The sequence below is a fragment of the Ambystoma mexicanum genome, chromosome 3p (assembly GCF_040938575.1).
Source record: "Ambystoma mexicanum isolate Mex_15411 chromosome 3p, UKY_AmexF1_1, whole genome shotgun sequence".
Lineage (NCBI taxonomy): Eukaryota > Metazoa > Chordata > Amphibia > Caudata > Ambystomatidae > Ambystoma > Ambystoma mexicanum.
The window spans coordinates 842,552,523-842,565,133 of record NC_090925.1 but is presented as its reverse complement, the minus strand read 5'-3'; the positions used below and the strand labels follow the sequence as shown (position 1 = coordinate 842,565,133).

At 50.5% G+C, this 12,611-nt stretch overlaps 1 protein-coding gene across 1 annotated transcript in view; it reads right to left on the bottom strand.

The window, feature by feature from the left end:
- BCL7C (BAF chromatin remodeling complex subunit BCL7C) overlaps window positions 1-11,365 on the bottom strand; it is a 106,082-nt gene extending 94,717 nt beyond the window's left edge. Inside the window, exon 1 of the mRNA XM_069651948.1 lies at window positions 10,992-11,365. Within this exon, the coding sequence (XP_069508049.1) occupies window positions 10,992-11,083 (92 nt within the window). The 5' untranslated portion in view covers window positions 11,084-11,365. The remainder of the gene's footprint in view (window positions 1-10,991) is intronic.
- Between the last annotated feature and the right edge of the window lie 1,246 nt (window positions 11,366-12,611).

Here is a 12,611-nt window from a genome sequence, read left to right as displayed (position 1 = left end):
GAATGCTGGAGGCTTTTCAAGCATTGATGCTCGAGTTGGGGATACCACTGGCAGAAGATAACAGAGCCGGCCGTGGTTCTGACTTTTCTAGGAATTGAAATTGATGGCTATGACCTCACGCTTGCCAGACAAGGCGAGCAAGCTGGTACAGTTGCTTGAGAAGGCTGTGAAAGATGACACGGGTGGACATGCAGAGATTGGTTGGGCATCTCAATTTTGCGTGTTGGGTTGTGGCTCTATGCCACACTTTTTGTAGGAATATGGCACGTTCTTTGGTGGGGTGAGGCACCCGCATCACAGGGTGAGGGTTTCAGGAGCTATCAGGAAGATTTTAGGGTATGGTTGAGATTTTGGGGGGAATTTAATGGCGTGTATATGTGGCTACAAGGGGACCCCAGTCACCTGGGAGGTGCAGGTTTTATCTGATGCATCGGGCCCTGGAGGTTTTGGCGTCTACTGGAGGGGCAGATGGTGCACAGAGAGGCTGCCTGAGCAGTGGAAGAGAGGGGGAAGGAGTATAGCCTTCCTGGAATTTTGCCTGTTGCTAGTGGCTTTGCAATTGTGGAGAAGAGAGTTCCAGAATAACAGTCAATTTCAACATGGATAATGAGGCTGTTCAGGCTTTTGAGGGAATTTGTGTTGAGGTGCCTGAAATGGAATGTGGCGTTTAGGGCGATGCACGCGCCAGGAAAGAATAATGGGATCACTGATGCATTATCTCGTTTTCAGTGGCTGCGATTGCGTGAGTTGGCACCGGAAGTGGATGGGCACTGGATCCCAGAGGAGCTGTGGTGGCTCGGAGATTGAGAGCGAGAGCACTGTATTTAGTGGAGGGTTCACTGGCCCCTACATCGCAGGCAGCATACAGGAGAGCATGCTTGGAGTATTTAAGAGGGGGAGCGTGCAATTGGAAAGGGAGATATGATACGGAAGAGAGAAGGATGGAGGATGTGATCAACTTTATACTGGGCTGTGTGGGGAGAGGTTGGTGCAGGGCAACGATAGCGGGGAAGCTGTTGGGGATTGCTTTTTATGGAAAGTGGTTATGGGGTTTTCAGGCTAGCTGGGAGGAAAAGGCGCTTAGAATGTTGGAAGGATGGACGAGGGAAAAGGGGAAGGTAATGGACAGCATGAGACCAGTGTATGACGCTCTGTTGGGTAGGCTGTGCCAGGTTCTTGAGGGCATATGCGAGTCGCCATGGGAAAGAGACATGTTTATGGCATGTTTCATGTGGTTGTTTTTTGGGGCATTTTGGGTGTCGGAGTTGGTGCTCAAATGGGGGGTAATGGAGGTCTGATGTGGAGGGATGCCTGTCTGAAGGCTGCGTGGATATCAAAATGTGTAAAACAAAGACTGAGAAGGGGCTTTGGGGCATTTGGATAGGAGAAGTAGGGAGTTGTGTCCGGTGGGAGCAGGTTTAGTATGGCGGAAGAGATGTATGGGGGAGGGAGGGTTTGGTTTTTCAGCATGAGAACAGGGAAGGGGTGACAGCTCTGAAGGTTTTGGGGGTAATGAGGAGTGCTGTGCTAGCTTTGGGCAAGATGTCTGAGGATTTCAGGACTCATTCCTTCCGGGTCGGGGGCGGCGTCTGAAGGGAGTAGGCTGGATTTGTCTGAGGAGAATGTGAAGAATTTAGGGCGCAGGAGATTAGCAAAATATAAATGGTACATCAGAGATCTGGCTGAGGGGAGCTCTTAGGGAGTGAGGGTTGGAGGTTGGAGGGGATTTTTAGAGGGGTGGGCTCGTTGTCTTTTTTCTTGTTCAGATACGGTTCAAAGAAGCGGCGCGGTGCCTCAGATATGGATATGCGGACACTCCATAGTGAAATGGGCAGGGAAAGCTGCAGCCTATGCTGGCGGGTATGAGAGAGCTCCATGGGGTGCCGGCAGCACTGGTGTTGCATGCGGGGGGAGAACGATTTGGTTACAGAAACAGGTGTGGATCTGTTATAGTAAATAAAGAGGGCACTCAGTTGGTTGAGAGAGATTTGGCCAGCGGTTATTTTGTTCTGCACTGAGTTGATGCCCAGGAGGGTATGGCCCACTGGGCAGTGAAGGAAGGGGCGGTTGAGGAAGAAGATTAACAGGGAGTTGTTGAAGTTTTGCAGGTCTTGGGGGTGCCGACGCTTTCGCATCCGGACATCAAGTATGAGAATTTCGATATATTCAGCGAGGATGGAGTTCATTTGTCAGTTATGGGGAATCAGTGTTATCTGTTGGACCTGAGGTTAGTGGTAGAAGGAGTAATGAAAGGGTGGAGGTAAAGAGGGGGGGCAGAAAGAACACCTCAGCGCAGGGGTTTTCTGGTGCCAGGCCCTTTGAAGGATGGTTGGGGGGAGGCAAAAACGTGAAGTAGCGCGGTAAGGGACGGGGGTAGCACTGTTTGCATGGACAGGCTAGCCCGGAGGGTACAAAAAGGGGGAAGAGGTATGGCAGAAGGAAGGCATGGCCTCAGCGAGAAGATGGGAGGGCGGGGGGAGCAGGAATGAAGGCTGGCCTGGGATAAAGCGCCACTTCCGTGGGCATAAAAGGGGCAAGGAAGGTCCGGGAGCAAGCGACGGTTGGTGGTGTTTGTTGCAGTCCCATCCCTCCTGCCCTTTAGGTGGGTTCTCGCAGGCCGGTGGTGTTCGGTTTCTTTGGTTTGGGGGTATTGCGGGATGAGTGTGTGACCTTCTAAAGGGGGGATGGTGGCGGCGTGACAGGCTGGGGCATTAAGGGATTTTCCTTGATATGTTAAATGGTTAATGTTGTTGCGGATGTGGCAGGTCAGCCGGCCTGTGCAGCCAAGAGTAGGACGGAAGGATATTGGTGTTAAGGGGAGCATGGTGGGGGAGGTCTATAAGGGGTGAGGGTTGCCGGGGACATGGCCCTTTGGAGGATGGTTGGGGTGAGCAAAAAGGGTTATTCGCACGGTAAAGGAGGGGAGTAGCGCTGTTTGCAGAGACAGGCAAGCCCGGGGGGTGGGGGGGCCTACAAAAAGGAGGAAGAGGAATGGAAGAACGAGAGACGTGGCCTCGGGGAGAAGATGGGGGAGAGCGGGAATGAAGGTTGAGAGGAATTGATAGGGGTGGGAATGAGGGGGCAAGAATTAATTGTTTAATTAATTGTTATTAATCTGTAAGGCCAAAAACCTGGTTAGCCTTTATTTGTAAACTGTAGCCTGTCACAATAAAGTAACCTTTTACACTACAAGCGTTTCTGGGGTTTTTGTGCAGTTAGCCCAATATAGTGTTTTTTAAACCAAAGTTTCAAAAAACCTTTTGCAAACATTATTTCTATCAGGCTAGTCTCAAATCCCAGCTTCTCCACTTAACCAAACTGTGTGCTTCCGGCCAAATCCTTTTATTACACTATGCTTTATCTGCCAACATTAGAAGTCTGTACAAGGCATTCAGCTGTCTGTTTTTGTTTGTTTTTTAAATGCCTCATTCCTGATTTTACCACATAGGTAAACGTTAATATTGCCAATTCATATACTAGACGCCACAGTGTATTTGTCTACTACCTTACACATACCATGTTTTAATTTAACTTCCCATGATACCTTTGCATACTAAGGACTCTTTTTGTGAGATCACTGATGTAAATAAAAATTAATGTAAATTAGGAGGGCCCACATATCTTTTGCCGCCCTGGGCCCCGCAAATCCTAGGGCCAGCCCTGTGCACATCAGTCCCTCTTGACTTAAAGCAGTCCCTGCTATTCCAGTGCTGCACCAACACACAGTAGCGCTCGCAGTGCACCTCAACCCTGACCTGCATCACCCGTTTGGTAACACAATGCCGACGCAAAGGGGGTCCCGGGGGAACGTGAAGCGTTTCCCCCCGGGGAGTTTTTGGCACTGCACACGGCCAGCGAGTGGCCGTGGGGGGCAGAGCGCCTCCTGGGGGTATTTAAGGGCTCAGGGAAGGTTCGGGAGGCAGGTGACTGTTAGGACTTGATGATTGTGGATCGGTCCTGTCGGCTGCTCCCGAGCCTTCCCTGAGTTAGCTGGGGCCTTCGTGTGCAGGATACCGTAGGTGAGAGAGTTTTAGTTTAGGAGAAGGAGAGAGTGAGTTTGGGGGGGAAATTAAAAAACATTTATTTTAAGTTTACATTTTAATTATTGGTTTGTCATAGCCGGGGGTACCATATATAAGGTACCCCCCTTACTGTTTAGTTCGTTCGCCCTCAGCGTATCCAGGGGTCCGGTAGATTTTCTCTGGTCAATTTAGCAGTACGTGATTTTCGACGGGAGTGATTTAGGGCGAAGGAAAGGGAGGTCTGTCAGGCAGCTGTTCCCTGTCCTGATTTTGTTAGTTGCGGAGGGCGGGTTTGGGGAGAGGGAGCGCCGTGTAGTGTAGCCTTTCTTAAAGGGGCCGCGTTTTTATTTGTGGCCAGTAGGTGCGGTGGGGCTCAGACGCCACCAGGGGGCAGTGCATTCTTGTCACATCTTGCCACAGTTGTGCTGGTTTCTGGCTTTAGGGCTCGCTTTTCCTGGGCAAGTTAGTTCTTCAGGCTGGGGGGTTTTTCTTAAGGAGTTTGGCGGTATTTGAGGGGTAATTTAAAAAAAAAAATAAAAAAAAAAAGATTTATATTAAGGAACATATACAGCATTTAATTAAGAGTGCTTCTGGGTATTTTATTAGCGTTTTGGGTTTTGTTAAGGGCATATTTATCCATTATTTAGTTAGTGCGTTGCATTTTGTGCACAGGTCCACGGGTAGTTTCTGGCTCGGGGGCTTAGGTTGCTAGGTTAAGTAGGAAGGGGGGAATAGATATTAGTGCTCGACCAATTTGGTAGTGCACAATGGTGGGCCAGGGAGCCAGCAAGAAGGGTCTTGTGGATGCTAGGGCTCTGAGGGAGGCCTTAGAATTAATTAGTAGGGCATCTAGGGCCCAGTTGGAGGGAGCAGTGGGGGAGGTCACTGGTGGAGAGGTCACAGGGGAGGGGGAGGTAAGTGTTGGCAGGCCGCAGCGTAGACCAGCGGCAGATGGGGCTCTCGCGGCAGTGGTGGCTTGCACCCCCGCGGCAGGGAGAGGGGAGGTTTGGGAAACTAGGGGCAAGAAGTTGAGGAAGGAGATAGACAGGAGGGCGTCAGGGGGAGAAATGATTTCGGGTGGGCAGCCATGGAGGGAGGGAGGGAGCGAGTAATAGTTCTAAGGAAGATAGGAATTCTCAGATGAAGAGGGCTCAAAGGAGTCAGAGCGGAGCCAGTGAAAAGGGGCAGAAGGGGGTGACAGGGCAGAAGGGAAGAGGGGGTAAATACCTGCGGAAGAGTGCAGGTGGGAGAAGGAGGGAGAGGTCCCCGTCATTTGAGGAGGTTAGAGTGGGGCGCGGAACGGCCCCCCCGGGTAGGAGTGAGGGCAGAGGGCGCTGCGCAGCCCCCGCTGGTCAGGTGGAGGTAGAGGGTTTCAGTACGACCCCTCCTCGGTCAGCGCAAGGAGAGCTTAGAGGGTGCAGCACAGCCCCTAGCAATGAGGATTCCAGGGTGGAGGACGGAACGCCTCGCCCAAGAGAAGAGGACCAGGCAGGGGTTTCCACAACCCCGCCGAGAAGACGTCAAAGGAGTGGCGGGGCGGACGCCCCGGGCTCGCAAGAAGATCATCAACTCAACTCGGGCATGAGCTCGCATCCGCAATGGTATTTAAGGGGTGATGAAGTTGGATGGGAGGAATATGTGGGGCAATGGGAAGTGGAAGATTATAGGGCGGAAAGGGAAAGGGGGGGAGGAGAGAAGAAGTATGAGGTGGGATCTGGAAAGGGAAGTGCAGGGTGGAGGGCTAAGGGGTCAGGGGAACTATTGGCTGGGTGAGTGTGCTGACATGTTTTGTCCCCGCAGTAGGAGCCCTCTAAGAAGATGAGGAGCATCGGTGTGGACGCCAGACCACAGGCGGCAGGTGTGGAAAGAGGTGAGCGGGAAAGGGAATGGTCATCTGCATGGCAGAGAGGGGTCCCAGGAAGGGGGACAGGGGAGGAAGGGTCTGGACTGCAAGGTGTAAGGAAAGAAGTTGGTGTGCAGGCCATTGGAGCCGCAGGGGTTGAGAAGAGCATTTGCTCAGTGGAGGTCCAAACGGACAAGGTGGTGGAGCCATTGATGCTCGAAGTGCAAGCTGGAAAAGATAAGCAGGTTGAAGTGAAAGGAAAGGAGAGAAAATTGCCATACATGGGGATAACAAAACCATGGGGGGCGCATTTGATGGCAGCAACCAGGGAGAAGATTCAGGCGGGGGAATTCGTGGATGTCTTTAAATTGCTCCATAGGGAAGTGAGAGCAAAGGAGGGGTCTAAGGAGGAAGAGAGGGAACTGGCTTCACGCCCAAGGGTCCCGGTGACTATTGAGAATTGGACGTCGGCGTTTATCATTTATGCCAGTGTGTATTGTGAAAAATTCCCGGAGCGTTGCGTGGCCCTGCTTAAATATATGGACGTAATAAGGAAGGCTTTCACGAGTTTTGGGGGCTTTGCCTGGGTAAGCTATGATGAGGAATTCAGAGCGAGAATGGCAGAGGACAGTCAGGCGGTCTGGGGGGAGATAGACATGGATCTCTGGCTGCAATGGATGGCCCCAACGAGGCCTGCCCCGACATTGCACACAGCAAGTGGGCTGCCCGTGCCTTTCCGGCCCTTTCTTGGTCGCCCCGCCCTTGAGGGGGCGGGGGGAGGAGGCAGGGTTCAGTCCTCAGCAGCATGCTGGGGGTATAATAAGGACGGCTGCACAAGGCCCCTGTGTAGGTTCAGGCACGACTGTAGCAAGTGTGGTGGAAAACACCCTCTCACTTAGTGTTTCCAACAAGGAGACAGGGGGAGAGGTTCAGGAAAAGGGGTTGTGGGGAAAAGCTTTTACTCCAATTAAAGTGGGGGTGTTGGAAAAATGGTTGCAATTTTATCCGGATAGGGAGGGGGCTAAGATTTTGAGTGAGGGGTTTTGTCAGGGGTTCAGATTAGGGTACCAGGGCCCAAGGGTGCGTCGGTGGGCTGAAAATTTGAAGTCGGCGAAAGAGAATGTTGAGGTGGTAAGACAAAAATTGAACAAGGAAATAGCGGCAGGAAGGATAGTGGGCCCATTTGATGACATGCCGGGTGATTTGGTGATATCCCCATTGGGGGTGGTGCCCAAGAAAGCTCCGGGGGAGTTCAGACTGATTCATCATTTGTCATGGCCGGAGGGTATGTCAGTTAATTATTTCATTGCCCCGGAAGAATGTGGAGTTGTGTATGCAAGTGTTGACCAGGCGGTTGAGCTGATAAGGAAGGAAGGGCGAAGGGCCTTCATGGCCAAGTGCGATATCAAGGCGGCTTTCAGGTTATTGCCGGTGCACCCGGAGGATTTTTGGTTGTTGGGTTTGCAGTTTGAGGAACGCATTTTCATAGACAAAGCCTTGCCAATGGGGTGCGCAATTTCCTGTGCTTTGTTTGAACGGTTCAGCTCTTTTTTACAGTGGGTTTTCTCATTTAGCTCGGGTTGAGAGAGTGTGCTGCACTATCTGGATGATTTTCTGTTCATTAGCGGGGCAAAAAGAGAGGAGGACTGCAAAGAAATGCTAAAGTTGTTTCAGGAATTGATGGAGGAGCTGGGTGTACCCTTAGCCGAAGACAAAACAGAAGGGCCGGCAGTGGTGTTAACATTTCTAGGAATTGAACTGGATTCAGTGGCCATGACCTCAGGCTTGCCGCACGACAAGGTGAGCAAATTGGTGGTACTGTTGGAAAAAGCGGGCCAAGAAAATGATGCTGGTGGAGATGCAGAGATTGGTTGGGCATCTGAATTTTGCATGTAAGGTGGTGGCCCCAGAGCAGACGTTTTGCAGGAACATGGCAAGGGCCATGGCGGGAGCAAAGTGCCCACATCATCGGATAAGAGTATCGGGGGCAGTGAGGGAGGATTGCAGAATTTGGCTGCGCTTCTTGGAGAGTTTCAATGGAGTGTCAATGTTGATGCAGGGAGACCCGGTGACATGGGAAGTTCAGATCGGATGGAGCAGGGGCCGGAGGTTTTGGAGTGTTTTGAGGGGGGAAATGGTGTGCAGAGAAGTGGCCAGCGAGGTGGTTGAAGGAAGGAAGGAGTATAGCATTTCTTGAATTTTTTCCATTACTAGTGGCATTGGATGTGGGGGAAGGAGTTGCAAAACAAGAAGGTGAACTTCAATGTCGACAACGAATGCGTGATCCATGTGGTGAACAGACAGTCAGCTAGGGATCAGAGGGTGGCAAGACTGATGAGAATTTGTTCTGCGTTGCATGGAATGGAATGTGGTGTTTAAGGCAACACATGTGCCGGGGAAGGATAATGGCATCGCTGATGCATTATCTCGTTTTCAATGGCAGAGATTCCGTGGATTGGCTCCAGATGCAGATCAGGACGGGCAGCAGATTCCGGAGGAGCTGTGGAAGATAGGAAGCCGAGAGAGCTTGCTTTGGTGAAGGGTTCATTGGCCTCGGCATCTAAGAAGTCATACAGGAGGGCCTGGGAGGATTTTATTAGAGGAGGAGCTTGTAGTTGGAAGGGATGCGGAAGAGCGGAGGAGGGATGATGTCACGAATTTCCTCTTGAAGTGCATGGACAGGGGCTGGTCAAGGGCAACGATAGCGGGAAAGCTAGCAGGGATTGCCTTTATGGGAAATGGTTTTGGGGTTTTCAGCCAAGTGGGGGGGAAATGGCGAGAAGGATGTTGGAAGGATGGGCAAGGGAGAGTAAGAGGGACAAGGATAAGAGGAGGCCGATATCGGTGGAATTGCTGCAGAGGTTGATTGTGGTGGTGGGGGGGGTTTGCTGGTCGATATGGGAAGGGGAACTGTTTGCGACTTGTTTTACGAGGTTATTCTTTGGGGCTTTCAGGGTTTCTGAGTTGGTCGGGGGAAAAGGGGGGGTAGGGGTACTGTAATGGGAAGATGTTCAAATTACAGAAGAAGGTTTGGACATCAAGATTAAAAGGTCTAAGACGGACCAGAAGGGAAGGGGCTCTTGGGTTTTGCTGGGTCGAGGGAGCAAGGATTTATGCCCAGTTCAGGCAGGCCGGGTGTGGAAGGAGCGCTGTGGGGGTAAGACAGACTTGTTTTTTTCAGCATGCGGATGGATCGCCGGTTTCAGCGGCCCAGGTGCTAGGGGTATTGCGGAAGGTGCTGGTGGCAGTGGGAGAAAAGGGAGAGGATTTTGGGACTCATTCCTTTAGGATGGGAGCAGCATCTGACGGTAGTAGGTTGGGTCTTTCAGAAGACAAGGTGAAAAGATTGGGGCGTTGGAGGTCTGGGAAATACAAGGGGTACGTCAGGGAGTTTGATAAAGGGGAATGTTGAAGAAAGGTGGCGTAGGACTTTGTGGGGCCAACTGTTTTTGTTGAAATATATTTTGACTTGTCAGTGATTTTGTAATTTCTTTTTCAGATGCTGCGCGAAAAAAGGGGGAGTTGGCGCAAGTGTGGATTGTTGGCCATTCAATTGTTAAGTGGGCTGGAAAAGAGGCGGAAAAAAGGGTGTTTGGCAGGCAACTGGGGTGCAGTTACAAGGAAGTGGTGGTGAGATGGCACGGGTTGGGGGGCCTGCGGTGGAATCAGCTGCTTCCTATATTGGCAGGGATGAGGGAACGCTATGGGGTTCCAGAGGTGGTGATTATGCATGTAGGGGAGAATGACCTGGTGAGAGATATGGGGTTGGCTCTGCTAAAGAAAATGAAGAGGGACTTAGTGTGGGTGCGGGAAATGTGGCCTCAAGCAGTGGTGGTGTGGATTAAGTTTTTGCCGCGTATAGTTTGGAGGGGAGCGAGAAGTGAGGGAGCAATAGAGCGGGCCAGGAAGGGGATAAACAGAGAAATGGTTACATTTTGTGCCTCGGTGGCGGTGCAGGTCATGGACCATAAGGAAATAACATATGAGGGTCTCCTTATCTTTAGAGAGGATGGGGTACACTTGTCCGTATATGGGAATAATCACTACCTGGCGGACTTGGGTTCTTGGCTGGGAGAAAAGTTGGGAGGTAGAAAAAATTGGGGGCGGGGGGGGGGAAAACTCCTCGGGGGAGGGTTTTTCTGGTGCCGGGGGCATGGCCCCTTTTGATGTGGGGGGAGGGAAGCACAATGGGGGAATGACACGGGAAAGGATGGGGTGGCGCTGTTTGCACAAGCAGGTCACCCCGGGGGAACAGGTATTGAGCCTGGAGGGGCATGGCCCCTGGGAGAAAGCGGGACGCCTGGAAAAGGGGCAAGGAGACGGTAGGGTCCAAGGGATAATTAGGGAGGAAATGGGTTATTTAATTATTGGGGAAAATGAAAAGGAAAATGTTTAATTTATTTAATTGGTTGTTAAAATATTTCTTTAGTTTGTTAGGCCATGGAGCCAGTTAAGCGTTTTGATTGTAAGCTTTGGCCCGTCACATTAAAGCGACCTTTTCCACTTTTAAATGAGTCTGGGTTTTTGTGCATTAAGCCAAAATGAACTTGTTGCCTACAGCGCCTCGCTATTCCACTCTCCGAATTAATTCATAGTTCTCCCAATTCACCTCCATCTTCCCCTGCTGCAGCATTACTTCCGCCCCAGAAACGAGACCGCGGGTAGCCACCCAACACTACCACACCTCCCCCCACCCCTAACAGTATTTCAGTACTAGATACAAAGCACAGGAACACCACTCTGCCGAGGCACCTCACTTTCAATAGCCAACAACTGCTCTTCCATTCAGAACAGGGACCCCCCACAGAGCTCTGTCAAATCACCTCAATGCGGGACAACAATGCATAGCAGCTCAGTCGGTCCAGACCCCATTTCCACTACCACAGTAGTTCTCCCAAAGCACATAGAGACCGACCAGCAGTGCTCGCTGCTATTCCAAACCACACATAGCAGCTCTACTACGACCCCCCCCCCAAGAAGCTGCTGGAGTCCTGTTCTTCCAGCACTGACTCTGCACAGCCACCAAGCACCCGATTCCTGCCCAGCAGCACCCGTCCTTGCACACAGCCCAACACATGCACGCTCTGCCCCGAACGACGGAGTTTTCAGGTTTATCCCCCACTTACCATCGCCGAACCTTCTCTATAACTGCCATCACCTTTTTGATGTCATCCTTGGCCCGGCTGCGGGTCTCCGCTCTCGCCGTACGCCCAGACATTGGGGACTGAACCCCCTTTACCCTCCTTCTGCGCCCTCTCTTTTAAAAACCGTGCCTTGAAGCGTTCCTTGGTGAACATAAGCGCTATACAAAGAGCACGGACTTGTTTTTGTTTTAGGGAGAGGTTCCCTAAGTGGGGAAGGGCTATTTTCCCGTACCACAAATTCCCCTGATAACCAACCCCAACTCGCCAAGGTGCTGGTTTTCTATAACAACAAAACACGATTTTTTCCAGGAAGTGGAGAAAAAAACGGAATTAATTAATTTAAAAAAGAGGAAACTGCCAGACAAAAAAAGAAATGGAGAGCTTTGCAGTCGAGACCGGCGCACTCAGCGCCACCTACTGGTATGGACGAGATGTTCTAATATATGTTTCCATCCACCGCTACTCAATTGTGAAGTGTGTAATCACAAGTGGCTTTCGACTCCTTCTCTTTCGGACTATGCGCTTTAATTCCTAGCATCCGCCATAGCTTCCGGTGAGGATGGACCCTGGGAGCTCTCCAATGGCCTGCAGCAAATCTGGCTCTATGCTTTTAGAGACACTGGCCCCAGAAATGGACAAATAGCCCCTCAGTTGGACGCTACAACTGGACGGGGAAGATTTGTCCCAACACTGACTAAAGAGATTTCACCATCATGAGTTGTAGTGTGCTTCATTTATTTTTGTATCTATTTATTTGTATTCTGTTTGATTGAAAGTCTTGATAAATAATCAATCAGTGCTATATCAGTGCATATATCAATTATTATGTGCGCCTTGAGGCCTTCGGGCGATGTGGTGTGTTTTTAAGAATTGAAATAAATAAATATAATTAAGAATACTTGCAAGCCTATCATCAATCTATACCATAAAGCTTCTGCTGCAATATAATCGCTGTCATATCCAAAACGTGCAAAACATGCATCTAATACTTCCCATCTCTTCACAATATAATACTAAATACTTTAATGCTTCAAATTGTTCCACCAATTTACACACTCAACAAGTACCCATGACTTCCAATGTGGCCAAAAGATTACAACAAAGCCCTGACTATATAACTTTAAATGAAATGAGCAGGGATTTAAAGCGCCAGGGGACGACTCTGGTGGTGATAGTGCGCGGTACAAATATCCCTTAACATTAAAGTTAACATTCTGGCCCCTGTCCTGATCAATCACATAGCCAAGCACCTTGCTCTGCCTCGATGGGCCAAAGCTTAACAGATCAACTGTTAGCATGGTAGAGTAAGGTTTGAGGCATCTCTCACATGGTCGACCGTGGGACTTGCGAGGCCTCCGGTGGCAAAAGATGTGTGGGGCCCCTTTATTTGCATCGCAGAAAATGATGCCACAAACTTAGTCATTAAGATCCGTGGGGATCGAATAAACTGACCTTCAGTATCTGAATTTGAACTGTTAATATTACGCTTGTAGCAATATCAGGAGTGAGGCTTATTTTGTAGTAGCCGACAGAGTGAGCTAAATCATCTGTAGAGATGGGTACTGCAAAAGAAAGTACTGTGACGAGGAAGAGCAGGACCAA